Below are 26,977 nucleotides of genomic sequence, written 5' to 3' on the forward strand. Positions count from 1 at the left end.
CACTGGACCTAATGGTCAGGGGTCCCTTTACCTTTAGACTGAATGAATTATTCAGTTTCCTCTCTTGTCACCCTCTCCGCCTGCCAATTGTCCATATAGCCCATTTCCTGTTACCGCACTAGAAAACCACCCCCAGCATGCTGGAGGCAGCAAGGTCCCGACTCATCCCTCAGCGCATCTGCTAAACGGCAACTGTGTTTAAACGAACCAGAATTTAATTGGTGTATCAAATAATCACAACACTTGCGTAATGTATGCCATTTGTAATGAGCTTGACAAAAATCGGCATTTGGGGTTGCAATACATTTGAGATGGGTGCGTATCTTATAAGCTGGTTGAGCAGCACAGGACTTAGGGCTACCGGAGTGACCAAGGAAGCAAAGATGCCTGTACAAACCCGCAGGCATTTGTATTTTAAACTCCGGGGGCATCTTCTTAAGCTGCTGCATCTAATTTTCTTCCTAGGGCAAGGCAGGAGAGAAAGCAATTCCGCTAAGGAGCATTTCGCCCCCCCCTCTTTTTTGCCGGTAAATGGGGATGCTTATTATTTGTAGAGCAACTGCATGTGGCTACAAGCTCAGCGGTCCCACTTGCTCAGCCTCCCGTCTTGTGGCCAATAGGCACTTGCTCAGCCTCCCGTCTTGTGACCGGCTGAACATGTCACCACACTTCCTTCGTCCAAACAGGACAGGCCAATAATAACACCAGAATAATGACTCGCCTATGAAGTTCCTCACCCTGCCCATGTACAGAAATCTGTGGCTTACCCTAGCGTAGTTGCTCCAAAACTGTGTTCCAACTTACTGGGGGAATGTAGGGCCCCAAGTGATGAAATCCTCAAGCCCCACACCCCCAACATTCCCTTGATTTGGGCCAAATTGTGCCTGCCAAGGAGGGCTAGCACAAAAGAGGGTGGTTAGGCCCACTTTACCCATCAGGCAATCTGAACACCGTGCTACGGGAATGAAAGCGTGTTGCACAAAAGAAATTCATCAAGAGGCTTCCCTGAACCCAAAGCACTTGCTGAGAGAGGAGGTGGTGGCAAACCATTGCATCTCCAATCTCCTGCTCTGCAATGTGTTCTTGCTCAAGGGTGTGACTGATGCAGAAATGGATGGGGTAAGCTTTGAGAGCAACCGTGCACCACTTGCGTTCACTCCCTGGCAGAGAATCTTTTCAGATCAGAGTGTGACGTGTGCCTCCCAAGTTTTCATTCAAACAGGCCTATGCCTCAGCCATCAGAAGCTGGAGAAATGCTGCTGAAAATGAGTTCTCCAAGCCAGGCAGAGGCCCCCTAACTAGCTCAAAACCTTGTGGGAAACGCTTTGCCATGTGGTTCTCTGGGGTAGCGCGACTTTTAATTAGAAGCAAGCCGACATTGGCACACAAGGGCCAGAGAGGGTTCGAGGCTGTACAAAACAGAGAACTGAAAAATTCAGCCCAGAACTTTTTTCATGAAACCGTGGGCAGTGAGAGCGACAGAGTGATCTGTGAGTCATGCAAGGGAAGGTGCCCCTGCCTCACATCGCAATGCCAGGATCCCTTTGCGGTCATGTGAGTTTTCAGGAGGTGGGGGGAGCTCGTTTAGTATGATCCTGCAGCCATAGGATGGAAAGTGAACAGAAGGCTGGTATTCTTCATGCAAGGTCATGAAGTCCACCTTCTGCTGACGCTCCACTTCACCGTGAAAGCTGATCAGGATCTGTTTTATTCGATCGTGGACCTTCTCCAAACGAGGACCAACCTTGCTCCCTGGGCAGATGCCAGAGTGTACCATAGCACATCATTCTCAGCCGCCTTCCATGTCCACAACACCTCTCCCCCAACTCCAGCACCAGTTTCTGAACCCATCACCTCATGAGTAAAGTGCACCCACCCTGATTTCCTTCCTTTTCTCCCCAGCCCCACTTAAAAGAAAATATATCACAGCCTTCTATAACATAATGAAAAAGAAACATTGTTGGGTTTGGTTTTTTGTTTTTTTTAAAAAAAGGAATCGTGGAAGGGAAGGGTGCCCTCTTAGAAGGACACAACTGAAGACAACTAATCACAGTTGTTGTAGCAGTGCAGAGGAGGAACCGATGGCTCGTGGAAAAGTTTAGGACGGTGGGTAAAGCCCACAATTGCACCCTCAGGGCAGCTGTGTGTCAAAAGCAGTGGCCCTGCAGCAGTGGGGAGGCCAAGAGTGGAGTATGGGGGGGGGAGAAGTGGGAGGGGGACCAACAGGGATCAAAGAGGGCAGGGTGAGAGCGAAAGAGAATGAAGATCATCGAGCGTTAGAACTGGGCTGGTTAGGGAAGGAGATTGCTGGGGAAGGACAAGGGGAGGCAGAAAACGGAGGTGTGACGGAAGGGTACTCAAAGCCGGGAACGGGGAGCAAGAAGGCATGCATGTCCGATAGGAGCTCGGGCACAGCCCCATCGCTGCCCTTTTCTGAAGCAGCACCCGTTTCCCACCTTGTTTCTCACTGATGCAAATATTTAATGAAGAAGCGTGGGAGCAAAAATTCAGCCAAGAAACCCAGCAGGCTCTCTCTCTCTCTCAATACATTCCACGTTGGGTGGAGTGAGGGTGGGTGTCACCAGACGGACTCACCAGCCACAGATAGACAGACAGACAACAGTAGCAGCTCTGGCACAAGGCAGGTGGGGAGCTGGATGCGCGTGCCCTCCCCTCCCCTCCCTCCCCCTCCCCTTGCCCTGGGACCGAGGCAGCACCAGCGCCAGCACAAGACGGATGGGTAGCTGAATGTGCAGGCCCTCCCCTCCCTCCCCCTTGCCCCTGAGTTGGGGCAGTGTCAGTCCCTGTTCGGGGCAGGGAGGGTTTCAATGCTGCATCGCCCCGGCGTGGTTATGGTCAGGTGGCTCTGACTTCTGGGGGCAGCTCTTCGAGGGGCTGGGGTCTCCCGCTTTGCCCCGCCCCTTCCCGTGCTGGCCTTTCTTGTGGCCCCGGATGCAGTGAGCGTTGCCGCAACCTTCGTCGTCCTCGTCTTCGCTCTCTGTGGAGCTCTCGCCAAACGCCCGCGGCTTCTCGTAGATGCAGCAGCCTGTGTCGGGAAAGCAGGCAGGTGAGGGACGGAGAGCGTTCAGAAGCAAGATAGTGAGAGACGTCAAGGTATGGAAGATGGGAGAGGGAGGGATGATTTAAAATTAGGGGTCATCATCCAGTGTGTGGAGGATCATGATGTGGAAAGCAGGAAGGGATGGAAGAGAGGGGATGGAAAATTGGGATGGAGGAGAATCATTAAGCAGGAGGGAAAACAGGGATAAGGAGAATATGCAGGAGGAGAGGAAAAAGAAGAGGTGTGTCATGATGGAAGAGAGGAAACAGCAATTACAGGGCAGCCGAGCATTAGGGAGAAGAGCATAAAGGGAAGGGCACAAGGAGTGAAGGAAAAGAGGGGCAGAGGAAGAAGTGAGAGAGAATCAGACAACAGCCTGCCAATGATCAATATCCTTTTGGAGCAGGCCCAGCTACGTGCCCCTCTCATCTACCAGTAATTCACACACGTGGACATCTTTCAGACAGCCTCAGAAGATTTATCTCCTGTGCAATGTCGGCCGCAGGTGCTGAACCTGCATTGTCAGAGTGAGCAATTCAACTCTCTCTCTCAGGTGTGGCCAGGGAGTCAGTGGAAGGGCACAGAAGCAGTTACATCTATGCATATACATGTAACATCTTTTGTCAGTGTATGGAGTATTTTGCTTTTTAAAGCTTTTGCTTCCCTTTCCCAGTGGGAAAATCTTTATACAGCTTGATTAAAATTAGGGAGAGCTGTCAGTGGATGTGGGGTGGGGAGAGAGCTAGAGTAAAGGGAGGGAGGGAAGTTGCCTCAGATCTTGCCCAGAACCACCAGCTGGTCATCCCTGTGCAAAACTGCTCCCAAACAACAGCAGACAAATAAAAGCCCCAAAGCATTTCTACTACCATCATTGCTATAGAGTCAATATAGTGAATGAAGCTGAGAGTGATGGACTGGGACCGAGGAAATCTGGGTTCAGATCAGAACTTGGCCATGAATCTTTGTCTCAGGCCAATTACCGTCTCTCAGCCTAAACTACCTCACAAATTTGTTTGTAAAGATAAAATAATTAAATAGGTGTGGCCAGGTTTTAGAAGGAGGGGGGGAGAAGAGAGGAAACATATACACTGTCCTAGATGCTTTGGGAAAGTCTGGAATAAAAATGGAACAATAAAATAATAAAATGGTGGCTAAGCTAGCCAAATACATCCCTAAAGCTATGACTCCTCAACAGGTGGTCTACAAACGACATCTCGCTTGATAAGCCTATTGCATTCCCGGCTGCTCCAGGTTACTACGTTTACATGCCACACTGTGCTGCTGTGCACACCAAAGGACATAAGAAATGATAGCAGCTGGGGGAGAAGTGCTGGTGAATGCCGGGAACAAAAGACAGCATGACAGGAACTTGGCTAGCAGACTCCGTGATCTCACCACAGAACCAGGGAGATGGGTTCATTGGGGGGGGGGGGCGCTCTGGGGATACAATGAGAATACCTCTACTGTAGTTACGAACTTAATTCATTCTGGAGGTACGTTCATAACCTGAAACTGTTCTTAACTAGAGGCGTGCTTTTGCTAATGGGGGCCTCTTGCTGCCATTGCGCCACTGGCACATGATTTCCGTTCTCATCCTGGGGCAAAGTTCTCAACTCGAGGTAACCTGAAGCATTTGTAACTCAAGGTACCACTGTATAGTGAGGAGTCGGTCTCTCAGAGTAGCCGAGATAGGTGAAAGCGTGGCTCACATTTGGAAGATCTGCGTCCCAAGTGCTCATTGTCCACCGTGTCACTTGACCATTCCACTTTCTTGGCCGGTTTCCGTTTCCTCAGTTTGATGGTGAGACTGCGATTCTCCTGTGAACGTAAAGGTGAGAAACAGGGAGAAGATTGTCTCATGCGTAACAGAAAATGGTATGCCAATTCCCCCGTTCAATAAGTACTTGATTGTCAAAACCTCGAGTCCTAGAGGAACGCTTTCTGCATCAGCATGTCTGCCTAGGAACTCTTTGCCTCTGCCAATAGTAAATCCATGTACAATTGCAGAGGATTCTGAAGTCTTAGCGGCTCCTCCTCCTCCTCCTCTCATCAAGCCAATACTGTATGACAATATCGTCATGTCACAGGCCTTCCCACAGAAAGAAGAAAAAGACCTGCAGAGGCGTGCCTCACTTCCTGTGCAGACTGTTTTAAATTTTAAATATCCCCTGGGGCAGAAATGGGAGCTGCCCAAAGAAATCAATTGAGAAATGCAAGATTTAACTGCAGCTATAAGTAATACGATCTCAGGTTCTAGGGGTCAGATTTGCATTTTCTTTGCGCCACCATAAAAAGCACGCGCCAGCCAGCAATCTAACATGCAACAGTACTGTACTGTGAAGCAATACAGTGCTTTTTAGTATATTTATACGTAACCATTTTCAGAGGCACAGCCATGCCAGTCCGTTGTAGCAAAAGCAATAGCCTTGCAGCACCCTGAAGACCAGTAATAAGATTTGTCATGAAGGTGCCATACAACTCTTTGTTATTTATATGCAAGTGCATATCAAGTCTCAATGCACTGTGCAGTGCCTCCACCACCCCAAAAAACACAATGTGGTGCATGTTAGAATAGCTGATTCAGCCCTTTTTCTAACCACAATGCTTCAATCCATAGCAGCCCATTACAGCTTCTGGATGTCTTCTCCAACTAAGTTCACAATCTATTAATAACCAGTGAAAGGCAAGGACAACTATGGACACTTTGCTGTAAAGGATATGCCAGTCAGAGCTGCAGAATCCATTTATAATCCCCAACTACTTTCAAAATCAGCAGTGATTCTGAATTTTGAAAATGTTAGGAATGCTCCCTATCAATCCACTGTACTGTGTCTTTGCGGCCATCTTTTGGAGGGGCAGCAAGAAGTTAAGAAACACACAAACGTCCAATCACAGGCAAGCTAAAATCCTGGATTTCTTCATTGATTCCTATGGGCGGCTCTCACTTCTGCTCCGGTGAGAAGGAAAAAGAACTTGCACCGAACTGGTTCTGCATTTTTGTTTCATTTTTACAAGTCTATGAGATTTCCCGATAGAGGTAGGTGGAGTAGGCTGAAGCAGACATTGTAGTGGCCGCATTCACATTGTTGTGGGGCATGATGGCACTCTAGTACAGAGTGGATGGAGCATGTCGGGGGGGGGGGAGAGCTACTACTTCTTGAACTAAGCAGATGGCAGAAGAAGGAGGTCACCAACTAAGCAATTATGGGCATGCAATAAATATCCCAGCAACACCTGGGAATATTTTAGAAACAATGGGAAGGAAGACCACAATGCCACACAGGAGCTACACATAGTGGGACATGCAATTGCTTATCAACCTGCTTGTTTTACGCTGAAATTTAAAAAGTGTTATACAGTATTTAATCCCTCTGAACCTTCCTTCCTTTCCATTTCCACTCCCACTCCTTAGGTTGCCAGTTTCCTTTCTACTGCTGGTTTGTTTTCCAAAATCTGTGAAAAGTGACTCTGATACCCAGCAGATTCAGTGGGCTTTGCATTGCGGCCTACTTAGCTTTTCTAAACTGTTCCATAGAATTAAAGCTGGAGCAAACCTTGCAAGCAGTCCAGCCCAACCCCTTGCTTAATACAGAATACTGTATACAGAGCTGTTTAGTCTCTGAGATAGACAGCACTCATCACGACACAGATAATTGGCTCCACTGCTGAACTGCCCTCCTACTGTTTCTAATGTTTAACAAAAATCTGTAACTTAAAACCATGAGATCTAGCTCTGCCGCCTGGGGAATCAGAGAACAAGCCTTTAACATCTTCTATGTGACAGCCCTAAAGGTACTTGGAATAATGCTACCATGCTTTCCCGACTCTTTCAATACTGCTAACTATCCATGCTGCTGCCCTCTGAACCAAGCTGTCAGTGCTTACAACCAAGTAGCTATGAAAGCACTTTTGACTCTTTCTTACTGTAGCTGGAACACAGGAAGCTGCCTTATCACGAGTCAGACCATTGGTCCATCCAGTTCAGTACCATCAGCACTGACTGGCAGCAGCTCTTTGGGGCTTCAGACAGGGTAATTTTTCCAGTCCTATCTGGACATGCCAGGGATTGAATCTGGGACCTTCTGCACGCAAAGCAGATGCTCTACCACTTACCTACAGCCTGCCCCCACTTATCCACTTAAGCGCCTTCCGCTTATCCATTTGCTGTTGCCTTTGCAGCCTAAATCACTGTGCTTATTAATTGCACTGAGTATATTTGGATACTGCTGCCATTGCAAATGCACAGTAGATGGGTCAAGCAAGGCTGATGGAAATGAGAAAACTGATAATGGTGACGGACCAGGAGACCTGAGCAGTTTAGCAATCTATTCTTTTCTATGTGGCCCATCATGAAAAACAACCGTGCAATACTGAGTTAAGTTGTGCCGGCTCTCTCCAGCTCACAAAACCTTGACTGTGACATCCAGCAACTGGTATTCAAATGCATTACAGCGGAATACACAGCCATCACGCCAGCTGGCAAAGGCTTCGTTTCAGCAAAAAGCAGGCTGGCTAACTCACACAAACCTGCAGCGGTAGCCTTCCTTTTTGCACAGGAGAGTAGGCATGGTGCAGTAGTTTACGAGTGTTAAAACTAGGAGATTGCGGCTCAAAACCCCACTCTGACCAAAGCTCACAGCGTGACCTTGGGCCTCCCAGCGTACTTGACTTGACAGGGCTGGTCGTGAGGATAAAATGGGTGCAGGGAGCTCCTTGAGGCAGGATGAAAAAGCGCAGGGTGCAGATCCCTATGTAGCCCTGTTGCATGGTCAGACCAGAGGTCCATTGTCCCGCTTCCCACAAGAGAAAAAGATGAAAGGGAGAGCGCAAAGCCTTTGGATGCCCCACCCTCGCACGCACAGAGGAGCATCCCACCTCTAGCAATGACGAACGCCCATAGATGCACCTGACTCCCTCGTGAATCTGCCTCACCCCCATTCCAGAGGCATTTGCAGTTGCTACGGCAACCGAGGGGGACCCGGACCAGGCACTGGGGGCGCTCCTCCTCCACCTCCATCACCGCGGTTGCCATGGTGCCGAACGCAGCCCCCTCCCGGCCCGCCAGCTGCCCCCTCCCGCGCCGGACGCCCCATCGGGTCCCCGTCCTTACCGGCTCCGTCACCTCCGTCTCGGTGACCGTCGAAGAGGCTCCCATGGCGGTCGTGGACTCCGCCATGGCTTGGCTGCCTGCGGCCCTGTCCGCCGTGGCGCCAGTTGCAAGGGGGACGGGGATTCGGAGGGGTCCGGAGCAAACCTCGCCCGGAGCTTTCGCAGCCTCGGGGGAACCTGCCGGCAGCTGTTCCGACGCGGCGCAGCTCCTCTCCCTCTTTCGTTCTTTTCCTTCCTCCTCCTCCTCCTGCAGGTGCAGCAGCCTCTCCCTCAGCCGACTTCCGGCCCCGCCACTTCCTACTTCCGCTCAGGAGTCCGTCGCGTTAACTGGTCCCCCGGCTGGGCCCCAGAGTCATTTCCGCCGTACGCGGCAGGAGGAGGAGGAGAAACGAAAACAACAGATGGCACCGGCGCGCGCGTAGTTAAAGGAACCTCGGGGCTCGCGTTGTTTCGAGAGAGGCCTGCCCTTTGCTCAGCAAAGTCTGCTTGCGCTGGTGTGGTCGCAGAAGTCGCTCGGCATTGGCTCCCCGCCTTTGCCAGGCATTATTTTTAATACTTTGTTGAGAGAGTCGCCCAGAGTGGCTGGTGAAACCCAGCCAAATGGGTGGGGTATAAATAAATAAAATATATTATTATTATTATTATTATTATTATTATTATTATTATTATTATTATTATTTGGCACGCTTTGGAGACATTTTTGCCATAGCTGCATTAGGGATCGCCGCCTTCCACATGCGCTGCATCAGGAAGATTTTGGGCATCGCATAGTCCCAGGCAAAGATGTGCTCTCCCAAACTCCCAGCATGATCTCACTCCTGTCTCGGCAACCAGCATCTACTCTGGCTCGCTCATGTCCACAGAATGGAAGATGGCACGATCCCCAGGGATCCCCAAGATGGCACAATCCCCAAGGATCCCCAAGATGGCTTTGGGCACCAGGCCTGTCGGCAGACCAACTCTGTGCTACAAATCTGTCTGCAGTTGTGGCATGAAGGCTAGCAACATCAACCCTGGCCTGTGGGAACCGATTGTGGAGGACCACAGCACCTGGAGACAGGCAGGCAGGTTGTGTACCTGTAGCAGTGACCAGAGGAGGAATGACCGCTGGGAGGAGCACAGAGAAGAAACACCGTGACGCATCTGCAGCAGCCTTCATTTGCCTCAGCTGCAACAAAACAGGCCTCTCCCTTACCAGTCTCTACACCCACAGCAGGCGCTGTAACTCTCCAGTGGTTTGACTTCACCCACAATGGTGCGCTCCTCCACGGCTCCCAACAGCCTGGTGCCTGAAGGATCACCTCCTTGGGGATCCTGCCATCTTGCATTCTCTGTACATGACCAAGCCCTAAGATTATCGTGGTTTAATCATCCATGGATTCAAAAATCTTTACTAGACCATAGAAGCTCATGCCACAACAAGTCTCCTTTGTTTCTGCATTGAAACGGTCATAGTGTTGACAACTCCTCTAGATATCATGACTATTTTTTTGTTTTATGGGATTTTAATTGGATTTGTTTAAATGCTTGCATTTAAAACTTTGCAGATGCTGCCTCAAGGACATTTTTTGTTGAAAAAGGTTCTACAATAAATTATTGTGGGGTTTTTTTAAATATATATATATGTGTTATGCAAATCATTTTCAGCCTTGGGGGTAGAGAGGAGCCTAGAAAAACTTTTTTTTTCCATTTGGAATGTAGCATTGGGAAGTTAGGGTACTTCATAACATCAGGAAGTGCCAGGGGCAAAGAAAGAAAGGTAGGGGCTGTGAAAGAGAGTGAGCACAGGAATCTAGGGCTGCAAGTCTAAGCACACTTCTAAGGGAATACGTCACATTATGCACAATGGAACTTACAGCTGTGTATTGGGAACATAAGAAGCTGCTCTGTATGGAATCAGACCATTGGTCCGTCTAGCTAAGTATTGTCTATGACAGGCAGGAGTCTTTCTCGGCCTAAATGAGACATGTTTGGGATGATTTACCTTTGAACCTTTTGCTCGCAAAACACCATCAAACCACAGCTCCTTCCAGAATTGTCTCCTTCTAGAATTGCACAGCAGGAATATAAGCTACCAAACTTGTGTGGGGTACTGAAACAACACAAGGGACATTTTCAGATTGTTTTGAAGGGTGAGTGGGAAGATTCATGGCAAGGTACAAAGGCCCATTTAAAAAATATATTTAAGATTAGATAGCAGCAACTCAGCTGCAAGTGTGTAGAATATTATCAGTCAAATCTATCTTTAGGTGACTAGATTCAGGTAGGTAGCAATGTTGGTCTGACACAGTCGAAATAAAATGAAATGTCCAGTAGCACCTTAGTAAGGTAAAGGGACCCCTGACCATTAGGTCCAGTCGTGACCGACTCTGGGGTTGCGCGCTCATCTCGCATTATTGGCTGAGGGAGCCGGCATATAGCTTCCAGGTCATGTGGCCAGCATGACAAAGCCGCTTCTGGCAAACCAGAGCAGCACATGGAAACGCCGTTTTCCTTACCGCTGTAGCGGTTCCTATTTATCTACTTGCATTTTGACATGCTTTCGAACTCCTAGGTTGGCAGGAGCTGGTTACCAAGCAACAGGAGCTCACCCCGTCACAGGGATTTGAACCGCCGACCTTCTGATCAGCAAGTCCTAGGCTCAGTGGTTTAACCACAGCGCCACCTGGGTCCCTAGTAGCACCTTAGAGACCAACTAAGTTTGTTCAGGGTATAAGCCAGGCATCCCCAAACTGCGGCCCTCCAGATGTTTTGGCCTACAACTGCCATGATCCCTAGCTAACAGGACCAGTGGTCGGGGAAGATGGGAATTGTAGTTCAAAAACATCTGGAGGGCCGAGTTTGGGGATGCCTGGTATAAGCTTTCGAAGAAGTGTGCATGCACATGATAGCTTTTACCCAGAACAAACTTAGTTGGTCTCTAAGGTGCTACTGGACATTTTTTAAAAAAAATTAGGTGACTGCTTTCAGTTTTGCCTCAAAGGTCAGGTGCCTTTTACTCATTTATTAGTTTATAATATATGTGTTACATTTATGGCTCAGCCTTAAGACTGGTATCATTTACTTTTCAGCAGTGAAGCTGGGCAACATCATTCTCATTTTAACAACAGTTGTGAGATAGTAAGCAACCCTAGGCAAATTGCTAACTTGGAATTCAAATAGATATCCCACCTCTCTCATCCCTCCTGTTAGTAACTCATAACAATTTAGATATTTCCAATAAACCTCTCAATAGAGATGTTAAGTGGCTGGCCTCAGATAACCCCTGCCCATTGCTCTCCAAGCCACACAAGAGCCAAAGAACCTTGTCATTATCAAAGTAGAAAACATCAAACTGCCATATTATGCAAACTATATATTACAAGGACTACTGCCTGTGTGTACATCATCATATCACCAATAAACGTCCATAAAAATGGCAACAGTAGTTTCTTTCCCAAATAGGTCTTATCCTAAATAGCAAACAAAGTAAATAAAGAGTTCACATGTGATATATCAGTGGTTCAGTGCTCATTTCTTCTCTTTCCAAATTAGATTTTATCTTGAACAATTGCAAACGCAGTAATAATTAGTCCACTTGTGATAGAGCAGTTCAGTGCTCGGACGTCATTCCAGTAATCCAATGTTTTGTCGCTAAAGAGCTTAGATATCAAGCTTTGTAGTAAATAATATACAAGAGAAGACAGTATGTAAACAACTTAAAGATGCATGTTTCCATCGGGAGGAGCATAGAAAGAGGACGATGTCCTTCAGTTTGTTAAACCTCCTGCTACAGTATTGTATCACGTCATTTGTTAAATGACTGCTATTGTATCATGTATGGGGCTAAATATATAGGTAAGGTAAAAGTAAAGGGACCCCTGACCATTAGGTCCAGTTGTGACCGACTCTGGGGTTGCAGTGCTCATCTCGCATTATTAGCCGAGGGAGCCGGCGTACAGCTTCCAGGTCATGTGGCCAGCATGACAAAGCCGCTTCTGGCAAACCCGAGCAGCACACGGAAACTCCATTTACCTTCCCACTGTAGCGGTACCTATTTATCTACTTGCACTTTGACGTGCTTTCGAACTGCTAGGTTGGCAGGAGCTGGGACTGAGCAACGGGAGCTCACTGTGTCGCGGGGATTCGAACCGCCAACCTTCTGATTGACAAGCCCTAGGCTCAGTGGTTTAACCCACAGCGCCACCCGCGTCCCCAAATATATAGGTAGTATTCAACTAATTTTTACTCAGAGTAGATTCAGTGGACAGTTGACAGTGCAACAGACTCTCTAGGGAGTTGGTGAGCTCTCCTTCCTTGGGAGATTTTAAAACAAAGGTTGGATGGCCATCTGTCATGTATGATCTAGTTGAGATTCCTGCATTGCAGTGGGCTGGACTAGATGACGCTCAGGTTCCCTTCCAACTCTACGATTCTCTTATTCTATGACTCATTGAAACTGATTAACAAGGCTAGACTAGATCCATTAATTTCAATAGCTCTACTTTTAGTAGAACTTCAGACTAATCGAGTATATCAAATTAGATCCAGATTATGTTGTCCCACTAAACTCAGTAGGAGCCATTTTGACCAGAGCCCACCTCTAGCTGTGTAGCCTGATACTTCCATCTTCAGAACCCTGCCTTGACTTCTGTTTCCTTGGTCGCAATGAAGTTGCTGAAAAGACGATAGATGTAGCCCTTTGTTTCTGTACTTTCAGTAACAATCTGCTGGTGGGAATCATGATAACCAAGAAGAAAACTTTCAATGAGGCAAAGCCGCTCTTCACCAATTTGATTTTGAGGAGGAGTAGTAGTAGTAGTAGTAATTATTATACCCCACCTATCTGGGCGGCTTCCAACAAAATATCAAGAGTACTCTGAAAAGGTAGTTAAAGTACAGCAGGCAGGAAATAATCCACATGAGGACCCACCCCCCTATAATAATATTGACCATCAAACAAACAAGATGATGCATATGCAAAGAAAACCATAAAGTTCTTTATTCTGTGTGGCGTTACAAGGGGAGCGACAGGCACTATGCACGAAATCCCCCATCTCAAGTAACAGAATGTTTCCATGGAACTCAAAAAGGACTCCACGGCCACAGTAACAAGGCAAAAATAACCCTTGGAAGTCAAGTTCCTCAGACACAGTGTCCCCCAAACATTTGGGTAAAGCCGATCAAGAATCTTCCTTTTCCTGGAACCTGGAAGTGAAAAACAAACACATATGTATTTGTAAGGCCATTCCCCAATGGAACATGCCAACGGAAGCAACTCACAGAGAATGGTGACTGGATGACAAAGAGAATGGTGTTTTGTAGCACTGCACTCCAAAACTCTTGAGCAACCTCTCCCAGTAGTGTCCATGTAGATACGGTGGTACCTTGGTTTAAGAAAACAATTGGTTCCGGAAGTCTGTACTTAACCTGAAGCGTACTTAACCTGAAGTGAACTTTCCCGTTGAAAGTAATGGAAAGTGGATTCATCCGCTCCAGACGGGTCCGCGGAGTACTTAAACTGAAAATACTCAAACCGAGGCGTACTTAAACCGAGGTATGACTGTACAGTAGAGGAAAGTCAGGGGTGAGATGGATTCTCACAGGCCCTCAAAAGGCAACCGCCATGGAGATATGCAGATCTTCCCTCAATACCATCTTACGAGACCTACTCTCCAAGAAACATGAGAACCATCATAAAGTGGTATCTCCAGCATTCATCCTAGGGAAGGACAGTGGCACGGCAATAAGAGTGACTGCTATGCATGCATAAGGTCTTCGGTTCAACCCCCAGCACCTCCATGTAGGGTTGAGAAAGACTCTGGGGAGCTGATGCCAGTCATTGCAGACCAGCTGGGGCTGAATAATAATATAATAATTTATTATTTATACCTCGCCCATCTGGCTGGGTTTCCCCAGCCACTCTGGGCAGCTTCCTACAGAAGTATTAAAATACAATAATCTATTAAACATTAAAAGCTTGCCTAAACAGGGCTGCCTTTAGATGTCCTCTAAAAGTCTGGTAGTTGTTTTTCTCTTTGACATCTGGTGGGAGGGTGTTCCACAGGGCGGGAGCCACTACCGAGAAGGCCCTCTGCCTGGTCCCCTGTAACTTGGCTTCTCGCAGCGAGGGAACCGCCAGAAGGCCCACGGCACTGGACCTCAGTGTCCGGGCAGAACGATCTGGCTGGGTTTCCCCAGCCACTCTGGGCGGCTTCCAACAAAAATTTAAAATATGTTAAAATGTCACACGTTAAAAACTTCCCTGAAGAGGGCTGCCTTCAGATGTCTTCTAAATGTCAGCTGATACCTGCTGAATCAGAAGGGCCATAGCTCAGAGAGATGGTCCAGGTTCAATCCCCGGCTTCTCCAGGTAGGGCTGCAAATATACTGTCTGAAACCCTGGATAGCTGCCACCAGTCAATGCAGACCATGCATGGGTAACCTTTGGTGCTCCATACGTTGCTGAACTACAACTCCCATCAGCCCTAGCAAGCATGGCCAATGGCCACAGATCTGGGGGTGGGGAGGTTCCTTACACCTGGTTTAGGCAACACTGAACTAAATGAACCAAAGGTCTGACACAGGAAAAGGCAACTTCCTCGCCTTTGTAGGCAGCTCAGAAGAGTTGAAACCTGCTGCAAAGCCCAGCAGAACCAACAGGGATGCATCTATCTAGGTCCCAATGGAGACTATTCACCAAGGCAACCCAAGTTCTTTGTCTCAAAACCAGGCTGGATGATGCAGTCTTAATAAAAGTTTGTAGCACATGTTCCTTGGCAAATCAGTTTGCTCATGGTGCTAATAATCCAACAGGGGACAAACAAACAAACACATTTTGCAAAGCATGGACAAAGCAAACAGGGTTTCCGAGAAAGGCAAGGCTCAAACAAGCTGTTAACAGCCTATCCTTACTTGCATCGAACGCAGGTGTAGAAGACCGTCTGCCCTTCATCCGCAGACCTCATCTGCCGCGTATGGTATGCCATGCCCTCGTTCCCGCACTGGGGACACTTCCTGTCAATCTGAGAGAAGAAACATAGGATAGATTCAGACCGTGAGGTGGGTTTCTCCATTTGGAATTTCATTCAGAGAACCCGATTGGGAAAAAGAATATGAAGACATCTAAAATTCCAAGCTCAGCACCCAAATTGCAAATCTGGGAATTACGACTGTGCCCCCAACATGTCAGCCAGATTTCATGGGCAGGATTCAAAGTATGTTGCTGTTGTTCAAGATCCACACTGAAAATCCAAAACTCACAGAGAAAATTCTGCACGCCCTCCGCATTTCGTATTTTAAAAGTGTGCATCTAAGAGTTTAATGTTGGCAGGGTCAGATTTTAAATTCTGTACTCTTTTATATAGCCCACCGTAAACAAGTATACCTGCAGGCATGGAACAACAACAGTGTCCTGACAACAAGTTGCATGCCGCCCCACCAGTTCTGAGCTACTTTATTTGAGTTAAAGGAACAAGGATCTTGGGATGCCTTTGCTACAGACAACTGAATCATTCCAGTATAACACCTACTTTCATTTCCCCATCCACTTACCAATGGTCCCTTGACTGTGCTTCCTTCATCCTCCATCTTCAAAGAGGTGGAATCTGCACTGTTGAATGTGACGGATGTATGCACAATTCGCATCTCAAAAACTGTGTAGAGAAGAAACGTATGAGGAATAACAGAGAACAGAACTCAAAAATGCAAGCTTAAAAGTCCCTCCTAATACTCTTTACAACAGCCTTCCATTTAATATCTCACCTAGCAGCCACAGGTGTCAATGAAATCCAAACAGGCATGTGTAGGGACTTCCATACAGGCAACTGAGAAAGGTAGCAGCTGAGGGACAGATGACTCCATCCCTCCTGTGTTAGCCTGCTGCATTCTTACGCTGGCTGCATAAGGAGTGGGTTCATCTTCTCAATGCCTGGCATCAAGACAACAGGCCGATGAAGGAAGGGTGCAGCAATTCATACGCACTTGGCCACTCTTCCATCAGTTCATTTGGTTTTCATGCTAGACTGCTAGTAGTGGACAGGAGAAGGCAATCCTTCATCCACAGCCAGCACAGAAATGCAGCCTACCAGCCTCTTTGTTGTTGTTGTTTAGTCGTGTCCGACTCTTTGTGACCCCATGGACCAGAGCACGTCAGGCATTCCTGTCTTCCACTGCCTCCCACAGTTTGGTCAAACTCATGTTTGTAGCTTCGAGAACACTGTCCAACCATCTCGTCCTCTGTCGTCCCCTTCTCCTCGTGCCGTCCATCTTTCCCAACATCACGGTCTTTTCCAGGGAGTCTTCTCTTCTCATGAGGTGGCCAAAGTATTGGAGCCTCAGCTTCACGATCTGTCCTTCCAGGGCTGATTTCCTTCAGAATGGATAGGTTTGATCTTCTTGCAGTCCATGGGACTCTCAAGAGTCTCCTCCAGCACCATAATTCAAAAGCATCAATAGCAGGTTTATTTACAAGGCCATTCTGCACTTTCACCAATCTGAGAGCACAGAAAGCATCTCCATTCTTTTTGGGTCCAGGCAAAATCTGTTGCAGGCACCTCAAAATACCAATTTTGTGGAAGAAAAACTGGTGACCCCTCCCCCAAAACTTTTCAAGAGGGGCGCATAATTGTTTTTCCTCTTTTAAGGAGAGATTCCTAAAAGTGTTATAGGTACCGGTATTTACATAGCGGCTCCACATCTGAAGTTGGGTGAGTGTAGAGATGCAGCCCACAATTATACTTATGCCCACTTCTTGGATGACCACACCAGCCTTCAGGAATTTCTAAGGTAAACAGACTCAGTCGGAAGTTGAAACTCAACCACACTGCTTGCCTGCCTGCCTGGGGCCTCCTCAGAATGTGTCAGGAAGAGACCAAAGCCCTTACCTTGCACATCAATGGAGTAAGAGCAACAGGGGCATGTCACCTTGTCCTGGATCCCTGGCAAAGGCAGGACAGTACCACACTCGGGGCAGAAATCGAGTTCTGATTCAAAGCAGGAGCCGCCTTGTATCATAATGACCGAAGTAAGTGGAAACTGTGAGGGGAGAAAAACACACACAAGGTCATGAAAACATCAGCTAGTCCAAGTGAAAACACATGTCGATGCTTTAGGAAAGGAAGGCTTTGGGAGCCGTTTGTGGTACCTCGTATCCCTTGGGTAACTGCCCAGCTAAATATAGTCCCATCCATCCACAACTCATCCATTTATCTGGACAATCGCGCACTGTATCACATACATCGTGCAAACTGAAAGTGGATTCCTCCAAGCAGCCATTGTAGCAAACTTACAAGGAGTTACAGCTAGGATAAACCCATCCCGGGTAGTCTTGCGGCTAAATAAATAAGAGGAACAAAATAAAAAAAATTCCTTCAGTAGCACCTTAAAGACCAACTAAGTTTTTATTTTGGTATGCGCTTTCGTGTGCATGTACACTTCATCAGATACACTGAAACAGAAGCCACCAGACCCTTATGTATATTCAGAGGGTGGGGGGTGGGGGTGATGGGAATGGGTGATGGGCTGATAGGAGTGGTAAACCTGGAGAAAGTCCGCAAACCCCAAAATGACCAGTTTCCTTTCTGACTTCTTTTATATCACCATATATGTAAATAAATATGTCGGGTCAGAACTTACTCCCCGCTAAAGCCGCTGAGGCTACAGCAGCAGACCTACAGGAACAGAACCGGAGCTCTGCAAATTAAAGCAGGCAGCCCGATCCCCCCAGGCTCCCTCCCGCGTCCTCTTACTGGTTCCACCGGCAGCTGATTCCGCACGTGTTTGCATGGAACACTAACTTCATTTCCTGGAGAGACAAGCTCGGAGCCTAGAGCGCCCGTGCGTCAGAGAGGTGAAAAAGATTCTGTGGGGAAGCTGCTAGAGCGTCTCCATCCATGGAGGTTTTCGAATTTCACAGCTGGAATCGCGCGCATTAGGATTAAAGGCCCTTCGACAAGTGCGCTTTGGTTCCCCGTAAATGCACATAGGATCAGACGAGATGGGATTTTCCGAACTGGGGTTTGTTTACTTAGATTTCAATGCCGCCCTTCATCCGAGGATCACTGGGCGGTGTACAATAAAAAAACACAAATATGCGTGACAAAACAAAACAAAAAAACAACGCTTATTTATTTGTTGCTTTGTTTCGTATAGCTTTCAACACACCCGCCAAAAATGCCTCCCAGAGCAGCTGTCAGATCAATAAAAAATGGGGGGAAACCAAGATAGTCCCTGCGAAACTCAGACTTGAAAAACATGACAGAAAAAGAAAATGGATCGGGTTGGAAAAGAAAATATGCAATGACCGTGTCCCAGATTTTAGTCGCCGACTGGCTTACTCTCAGTTAGCTGTATTCACCACCATTGCAAAGATGGTGTGAATTGAAAAGTGATTGTGGTGAATATAAAAGCTCCTCACTGGATTGGTGGCAAGGAGTGGAACTCTGCTTCAATATATGACCATTTTCTTTTTGAACATTTTTGAAAATTTTATTTTTAAAATTAAATTTCTAGACTGCTAATTAGTGTATGTCTCTAAACAGTTTGTGAAAAATAACACGTTTTTTTTTAAAAAAATACGTTCATAAATTCTGAGCAAACCCAAAATTAAACAAAACAGGTAGACAAAAATGGAAGCCATGCATTTTCCGCCTTAAATGTGAACTGAAAAATAATCCAGGGATAGAGACACTGGTCTTCTAAATGTAGAACTCCAACTCTCCCATCAGCCCCAGTTAGCATAGCCAGTCATCAGGGATGATTAGATTTGTTAGTCCAGCAACAACTGGAGGTCCACAGGCTCCCCACCCTAATGTTGAATGATCTCTGAACCAAAGCATCCTTTAAGGCAGGGGTGTCAAACTCAAATTCATCGGGGGCCGCATCAGCAGTTTGGTCACCCTCAAAGGGCCGGTTGTATCTGTAGGACTATGTGTCCACTCTTTATTATCATAAATTATTGTCACTGCATTCAATTATTACTGTTTTTTGTAATAATGTAAGTAATAACTAGCTCTGAAAGCAGAAACATAGTCAGAATAATGGCAAGTAGATATTCAAATGTACAATTATTGTACAATTTATTGAAAAATGATTTTTGGTAACTGCACTGGGTGGTGAAGGCTCGCTAGGGTTTCATGCAGGACCTTTGCAGAGCTACTAGTACCTGGAGATGCTGGGGTCCTTCTGCATGCAGGACAGATGTTCTGCCAGTGAGCCACCACCCTTCACCAAAGGGACTGCCTGAGGTTGACTCACTGGAGCTGCTCTCCTGGTTCCAGGGTTTAAGGGCCAGAAGTATAAAGCAGCATCCTATGTTTCTGAGGAGAGGGGGAGGGAGGGAGGGGAGAGAGGGAGGAAAAAAAGAGGGAGTGGGAGTGAGAGAGGAAGGAAGGAAGGAAAGAGGGGAGAGAAAGAAGAGTAGGAAATAAGGAAGGGAATAAAGAAGGAAAGAAAAAGAAAGAGGGAGAGAAGACGGAAAGGGAGAATAAAGGAAGGAAGTAGAGGGAAAGAAAGAATAAGAATGAGGGAGAGGAAGAAAGATGGGAAGGACGGAAGGAAGAAAGGAAGGAAGAAAGAAAGAAAGAAAGAAAAGAGGGAGCAGGAGGGAGAGAGGAAGGAAAGAGGTGAGAGAAAGAAGAGTAGGAAAGAAGGAAAGGAAAAGAAAGAGGGAGAGAAGACAGAGATAAGGAAGGAAGAAGAGGGAAAGAAAGAATAAGAACGAGAGAGAGGAAGAAAGAAAGGGAAGGGGGGGTCGCCGCCTTGATTCAGCGCCAGAAAAGAGCGCGAAGGGACCCAGGGGCAAAAAGCATTTCCCGTGCAGCGTGAGGCAGTGGGTGTCCGTTTTAGGAGATGTGCGTAAAGCCTCAGAGTTGCACGTTCGTGAGGCTGAGCCGCTGCTGAGCTCACGTTCATGAGGCTGAGCCACGGCAGGAGGAGGAGGAGGTGAGGCAAGAGGAGGAGGAGGAGGCGGCTTCCCGGGTCGGTGCCCTGCAGCACCGTGCGGAGAGTCCCGAGCCTCTGGGACGCAGCAGTGCTCTGTAGCACTTTGAATCCTCCTCCTCCTCCACGTGGCGCTGCTGGGTGCTTTGTCTGTGCTTCAGCAGCAGCAGCCGTTTCCAGGTGCCGAGCCGTGGCAGGAGGAGGAGGATTCAAAGTGCTACAGAGCACTGCTGCGTCGCAGAGGCTCGGGACTCTGCGTGCGGCGCTGCCGGGCGCTGACCCGGCAAGCTGCCTCCTCCTTCTCCTGCTGTGGCTCGGGGCGCTCCATGCAGCGCTGCTCCGGCCGCCTTTCTACCCCCCCCGGCCCCAGCTGTTTGTCGGCGCTTTGTCGGCGCGGCGCTTCAGCAGCAAGGTCCCGCTGCTGGGTCCCGCTGGCTGGGGCACTCGGCAGGCCACATGACGAGGTCTGGCGGGCCGGATTTGGCCCCCGGGCCTTGTGTTTGACACCCGTGCTTTAAGGGTAAAGGGACCCCTGACCATTAAGTCTAGTCACGGACGACTCTGGGGTTACAGCGCTCATCTCGCATTACAGGCCAAGGAAGCCGGCGTTTGTCCGCTCTGCAGACAATTTTTCCAGGTCATGTGACCAGCTTCTGACTAAGCCACTTCTGGCGAACCAGAGCAGCACACAGAAACACCATTTACCTTACCTGATCTACTTGCACTTTGACGTGCTTTCGAACTGCTAGGTTGGCAGGAGCTGGGACAGAGCAACGGGAGCTCACCCTGCCGCGGGGATTCGAACTGCTGACCTTCCGATCGGCAAGCCCTAGGCCCTGTGGTTTAAACCACAGCGCCAGCCGGGTCCCTTAAAGCATCCTTTAGTTACCTCCTAAGATCTAACATGAGAGGTTAAAAATAAAAAAATTCATTGTTCAGGAATTGTCCACAAAACTGTGTTGTCAACACTGAGAAGGTTCTGTCTAGAAATCTTATGAGTAATCCAGAATGTTAGTGGGGGCACGCACAGAAGACCCTTTTTGGAAGGTCTCAGGGTACATGATACAGCACCTATCCCAATTGCACATTCTGAGAAGCCCCTTTTCACGGTGGGTGGCAGGGGTAGAAAGTAGAGAAGCAGTTGGTCCTAGGTTCTGGTAGTGACTTTCTTCTTCCTGTCTCCCTGCCTGTCCGACACCATCATGCCATAAGAGGCCACATTCACACCATACATTTAAAGCACTACAATACCACTTTAAAGAGCCATGGCTTCCCCAAAGAATGCAGGGAGCTGTAGTTTAAGTAGGGTTGCCATATTTCAAAACCTCCCCCCCTTTTTTTGGCCAAATCTCAAAAAAATGAAATCCACCAAACTCTACACTACTGACATGGGCTGCCATACGTCTGGATTTTCCTGGACATTTCAGCGGTTTTCCAGCCAGATGCTGTTTACAAGGGCTAAATACTGTGTCCAGGAAATTTCGGATGTATGGCAACCCTACATTTATGGTGCTGAAAGTTATTAGAAAACCTCTGTTCTCCTCACAGAGTTACAATTTTCTACAGAACTGGGCAGCATTAAATTTTTTCTTGGGTTCCATGATCACTGCAGATGGTGACAGCAGTCATGAAATTAAAAGACGCCTGCTTCTTGGGAGAAAAGCAATGACAAACCTAGACAGCAGCTTAAAAAGCACAGACATCACCTTGCCGACAAAGGTCCGTATAGTTAAAGCTATGGTTTTCCCAGTAGTAATGTATGGAAGTGAGAGCTGGACCATAAAGAAGGCTGATGGCCGAAGAATGGATGCTTTTGAATTATGGTGCTGGAGGAGACTCGTGAGAGTCCCATGGACTGCAAGAAGATCAAACCTATCCATTCTGAAGGAAATCAGCCCTGAGTGCTCACTGGAAGGACAGATCGTGAAGCTGAGGCTCCAATACTTTGGCCACCTCATGAGAAGAGAAGACTCCCTGGAAAAGACCCTGATGTTGGGAAAGATGGAGGGCACAAGGCATGGGCGTACCCAGGATCAAAACTAGGGGGGGGGCAAGGGGAGGGGCCAAGGCACGGAAGGGGAGGGGACACAAAGTGGGCGGGAACGATGGGCGGTAACGCTGAACTCGCGCTCCGCCGGGCTGTGCCCCTCCCTAGAAGCAGGGCTGGTGGGCAGAGGCGGAGCCCAGCCCAGCGGAGCGCGAGTTCAGCGTTCTCGCCCGCCGCGCCGCGCTCTCTGGTTCCCCGCCGCGCTTGGCCTTGCCAGAGGGCGTGACGGGGAGCTGGAGGGAGGGCGCAGCGAGGTGGGCGGGAACGGCGAACTCGCACTCCGCCGGGCTGTGCCCCTCCCTAGAAGCAGGGCTGGTGGGCGGAGGCGGAGCCCAGCCCAGCGGAGCGCGGGTTTGGCGTTCCCGCCCACCGCACCGCGCTCCCTGGTTCCCTGCCGCGCTTGGCCTTGCCTGAGGGCACGCCGGGGAGCTGGAGGGAGGGTGCGGCGTGGCGCGGCGGGAATGGCGAACTCGTGCTCCGCCGGGCTGTGCTCCGCCTCTGCCCACCAGCCCTGCTTCTAGAGTAGGGCAGCTGCCCTAACTTGCCCCGTGGTGGGTACGCCCTTGGCACAAGGAGAAGGGGACAACAGAGGACGAGATGGTTGGACAGTGTTCTCGAAGCTACGAACATGAGTTTGACCAAACTGCGGGAGGCAGTGGAAGACAGGAGTGCCTGGTGTGCTCTGGTCCATGGGGTCACGAAGAGTTTAGTCAACGACTAAACAACAACAACATTTTTTAAAAGAAATCTATGGACCACATCAGCAAACCAGATCCAATTTCCCCTTCCAAAACGGAGTAGCTCAAAGCACCTTCTGAACTATGAAAACAAGCATAAAAATAACAGAAAATATTATTATTATTATTATTATTATTATTATTATTATTATTATTATTATTATTATTTGTACCCTGCCCATCTGGCTGGATTGCCACCAATAGTCACCAAACCAAAAAGCAGCATCAAGGAAGAAGATAAAGGGTCCAAATGAAGAATCAATAAGACTAACAGTTAATAACTTTCCTGAACTTGCAACACAAGTTTCACAACTTTGGCACAATTATAGCTGTTTGAAGTACTTCTGCAAATGATGAAAGAACTCTGACGAAAGGTCCCTTCCCTGAGGATGCCATGTGAATGGCAGTTGGCCTCTGGGACTGCATGTCTTAATGGGGAGCCTGCCCCTAATTGTTCAGCTTGAAGTTTGATTCCCTGAGGCTCCGGGATGTGCGGGAAACTTCCTTGCATTGTCCAGTAGCTTCTGGAGACACAGCAACAACAGCTCCTTCTTCAGTAAGATCCCATAAAGCCAGCTCCCTTCCCTTCCAATGCCCTGCAAGAAGTAGGCTTAAGCTGTGGGGGATCTCTAGGTACATTTAGTTGGGGTGCAATTCTCAGCCAGAATAGCAAAGATGCTGGGGTGAAGTAGACAAGCTGATCAGGGTTGGAGTTGTGGGGAGAGAGAAGATCCAGCTTCTCCTTTTTATTACTCTTTGAGGTTCTACAGCTATCTTTCCAACTTTCTGATAGTCTATATTCCTATCTGTTTCCATTCTCCTGATCTTACTCTCTCCCTTTCCCACCACAAACACACACACAAAAAGAATGGATGCTTCCTCCCATCTAACTTCTAACTGCATTCAACTCCTTTCTCTCGCCTCTTTTTTCTATCACAAGTAAACACTTCAACATTTAATTCATTATAGTCTATAATCCTTGGACACTTTCCTGGGAACATAGCATTTCCTTTCTTCACATTCCACATCTATCTATCTATCTATCTATCTGTCTGTCTGTCTGTCTGTCTGCCTGCCTGCCTGCCTGCCTGCCTGCCTGCCTGCCTGCTTCTTTGTACCTCTCCACACCTGTCTTCTTCTCTTTGCTTAGCTTTCTTCTGGGCATGCTCCTTCCACGCTGCCAGCCTCTCCCTCAAGCCAACTTCTGCCACAGCCTGTGATCTCTGGCCATAGCTTCTGGACCATAAAGTGCATCTGTTGATGGGAGCAAAGCCCGGAGACAAGCTGACTGCTCTGGTCTCCTACAAGTAGCAGGACACAAACCAGAACAACGGATTCATCCCTGGAATAGAAGCAAAAGTTGTATCCTTAGTCATCACATGAGAAAAGAACTGGAAGAAGGGAAGGTTACGAAGACAGGAGTGAGGTTAGGAAGCGGCCGACCCAGCAAAAGAACAATAACTTTGTACTAGAGTACCAATATATGTGAGATGAAAAGGAGAGCTGAGATTAAGAGGCATTTAGTTTATGTCTTTCAATCTATGGGAAGCAGCCTTTTCCTTCATGCAGAGGTGAGTGCTGTAATTTGCTTTATTTACTCCTGCCTGAAGTTTCTAGTCCTTGTGGTTTTGCAAAATGTTGTGCCAACAGGCCTTTGCAGCTGCCTCCCCAGAAATACTCTTTAATGCATATTTGTTCTGATTTGCCCTTATGGTGCTCTCTGAGCGGTCATACCCAATCCCACTTTTAATCCTGTTTGTGCCTGCCTGCAGAAGCTTTCAGATAGTCATACTATTTCATAGCAGCGCACAACCTATATAACATGCTGCTGAAATCCTGTAACTTTTTATACCACAACCGTTCCAGTTTATTTTTGTCCTGCCGCATCTGGACAGCAATAACATGCTAGCATTGGGGAAGTATCGCAGAACTGAGGGCTCGTTGACACTTGTCCGCTTGTCCGTTTCCTAGAAAGAGCAGTTTTCCCCAGGAGAAAGCAGCGGAGCAAGAGGAAGTGTGGACAAGCCCTAAAGCAGGATAAATCCATTACCAATTCACTATTACTGTGTCAATAACACGTTGCAGAAGACACATGCAATAAAACACCCATTTAATGTATTTTAATCTTTGTTGGAAGCCACCCAGAGTGGCTGGAGAAACCCAGCCGGATGGGCGGGGTACAAATAAATTATTATTATTATTATTATTATTATTATTATTATTATTATTATTATTATTATAGTGTCCTCTGTTGATTTTTCTTTCTGAGCTCCCCAACCCCACAACTTCTTTATACATTCCTTGTTTGAAGTTGCTCCATTCCTCGATTGTATTGTTTCCAGTTCTTTTTCTGCGCCTCTTTCAGTTCTACAGAACTGTGGGAGAGTCGGAAACCAGAGCAAAACACAGTTTTCAATATTTATTATCGTTGTTGTTGTTGTTGTTCGTTGAATTTGTATACTGCCCTTCACCCAAAGATCCCAGGGCAGTTCACAACATAAGAACACAAAATGAGAATACAAAATACATAATCAAACAAAGACAAACCAGTAACACCCCCACCCCCACAAAAAAAACACATTTAAAAAGCCGTAACAAAACCCAAAAAAGCCCATAGGAAGTCCATGGGTTGAAAGCTTGGCATATTAATCCATGTCATATTAAATCACTTTGAGATGTTTTATAGGAAGTGGTTCACTAATTAAATTATCATCATCACCATGCTCCTTTATTTTCAGTCCCTTTCCTAATAAGTGAGCTTTCTGATATGGCCCCAGGATGTATTGGGGAAACCTTGGGAGCCCACAACCACATTTAAACAGCATTAGCATGTTTGTGAAATTCAGACCTCTTCGCCCTGGTATGCATCACTTTAGCCTTATGCTGAATTTCACTTGCTCTGCTGTTGCCTGTTTAGGCAATTTTGGTTTTGGAGCTCTTCAGAATCTGAGAATCTACTATGATGAATAGTTTACTGTCATTATTAGAAAACTTTACTAGTTCAAAGTTGCACCCTTGACTTGCTTATGAATCATTTAAGTAAAAGCAGTCTCTCACAGACACATTCTATTTTACATTTTAGAATATTCCTTTAAACCTTGAAATATCAGTGACTTCCCTTCTTCTCTTTCCATAGTTCATTTTACATAACATAAATCCCTGCATATTTTATGTTAAGTTGTGGGTAAGCATAGCAGACGACACAGCAATCTCTCCAAAGCAGCTCTTTATTTGGAAGCTGGAACAGAACAGAACTGCCTTGCCGAGCTGGCCTGCTTTTATAGAGGCTGGCTCAAACAATGTATCAAACATAATTCAAAGTTCCCTCCTAAAGTTCCCTCCTAAAACAACTGTCAAGGACCTGAGGACCTGAGGGAAAACTATATACACTAATACATAACGTTTTACATAAACGAAACCATTCAATATTCCATTATTACATCCATCAAAACTTATTTACACTGTTGAATTTATCTTAATGCTGCCAACGTTCTCAAATGTACACAATTTTCACCCATATATTCAATAAACGTTTTCCAATCTTCTTTAAACGTGCGTTCTTCTTGTTCTCTTATTCTATATGTTAAGTCCGCAGTTTCAGTGCGGATCTTGAGGAGAAAAAACAAACCCCACAGCTTTCTTGCCCCCATAAACTGTCAAATTGGGTTGCAGACAACTAAGTTCTACTCAGAGTAGAGCTACTGAAATTCATCAGTGGGTCTGCTTTGAGTAGGACTAGCAATACAAACAGTTGTCTCCCGTTGATCTCTTGGGTTTTTTTAACCAGTAACATAATCCATAAGAACAGAGGATCTCAAACTGTGGTGTGTGGATCACCAGTGATCCGCAAGCTTCATTCAGGTGCTCTGTGGGGTTGTTCGTATTAAATATGAATGCTGCATAAATATAAATGAATATGAATATGGTATATGGATATACATATAGATATTGTATGGAATGCTATTCGTAACACAACTAAATAGAACGCCAGAAATTAAAACAATTAAAATGCAATTAAAAGTCACACAGCATCTACCACAGCACTTTACAATTGTTACAACAGGCAGAAAAATAATTAAGGGCCCACCTATACCTTAGCTTATG

The 26,977-nt window shown here is 47.1% G+C and overlaps 2 protein-coding genes across 3 annotated transcripts; both read right to left on the reverse strand.

Annotated features, from left to right (window-relative positions):
* Positions 1-248: 248 nt before the first annotated feature.
* PPP1R11 (protein phosphatase 1 regulatory inhibitor subunit 11) lies at positions 249-8,454 on the reverse strand. Its single transcript, XM_035107012.2, has 3 exons — positions 8,172-8,454; positions 4,771-4,879; positions 249-3,046 (listed from the first exon to the last, which is right to left on the reverse strand). The coding sequence occupies exons 1-3, from the start codon at positions 8,235-8,237 to the stop codon at positions 2,826-2,828; spliced, it is 396 nt and encodes a 131-aa protein (XP_034962903.1). The 5' UTR covers positions 8,238-8,454; the 3' UTR covers positions 249-2,825.
* A 3,928-nt stretch (positions 8,455-12,382) lies between these two features.
* POLR1H (RNA polymerase I subunit H) lies at positions 12,383-17,941 on the reverse strand. 2 transcript variants are annotated; one of them, XM_060270873.1, is made up of 5 exons: positions 17,899-17,941; positions 17,035-17,185; positions 15,704-15,804; positions 15,065-15,174; positions 12,383-13,357 (listed from the first exon to the last, which is right to left on the reverse strand). In XM_060270873.1, the coding sequence occupies exons 2-5, from the start codon at positions 17,162-17,164 to the stop codon at positions 13,333-13,335; spliced, it is 366 nt and encodes a 121-aa protein (XP_060126856.1). In that variant the 5' UTR covers positions 17,165-17,185; positions 17,899-17,941; the 3' UTR covers positions 12,383-13,332. The 2 variants fall into 2 exon arrangements, with proteins under 2 accessions (XP_060126856.1, XP_034954471.2); XM_035098580.2 differs by having other exon boundaries at positions 17,786-17,918.
* Between the last annotated feature and the right edge of the window lie 9,036 nt (positions 17,942-26,977).

The sequence above is a fragment of the Zootoca vivipara genome, chromosome 2, assembly GCF_963506605.1.
Source record: "Zootoca vivipara chromosome 2, rZooViv1.1, whole genome shotgun sequence".
Classification (NCBI taxonomy): domain Eukaryota; kingdom Metazoa; phylum Chordata; class Lepidosauria; order Squamata; family Lacertidae; genus Zootoca; species Zootoca vivipara.

Coding starts and splice junctions, on each gene's coding strand:
- PPP1R11 (XM_035107012.2), bottom strand. CDS start 8,237: ATGGCGGAGTCCACGACCGCCATGGGAGCCTCTTCGACGGTCACCGAG. Junction 4,880..8,171: donor AGACGGAGGTGACGGAGCCG/GTAAGGACGGGG, acceptor TTACGTTCACAG/GAGAATCGCAGTCTCACCAT. Junction 3,047..4,770: donor GGGACGCAGATCTTCCAAAT/GTGAGCCACGCT, acceptor TTCCCGACACAG/GCTGCTGCATCTACGAGAAG.
- POLR1H (XM_060270873.1), bottom strand. CDS start 17,164: ATGATACAAGGCGGCTCCTGCTTTGAATCAGAACTCGATTTCTGCCCC. Junction 15,805..17,034: donor TTACTCCATTGATGTGCAAG/GTAAGGGCTTTG, acceptor TTCTCTACACAG/TTTTTGAGATGCGAATTGTG. Junction 15,175..15,703: donor GCACAGTCAAGGGACCATTG/GTAAGTGGATGG, acceptor TTCTTCTCTCAG/ATTGACAGGAAGTGTCCCCA.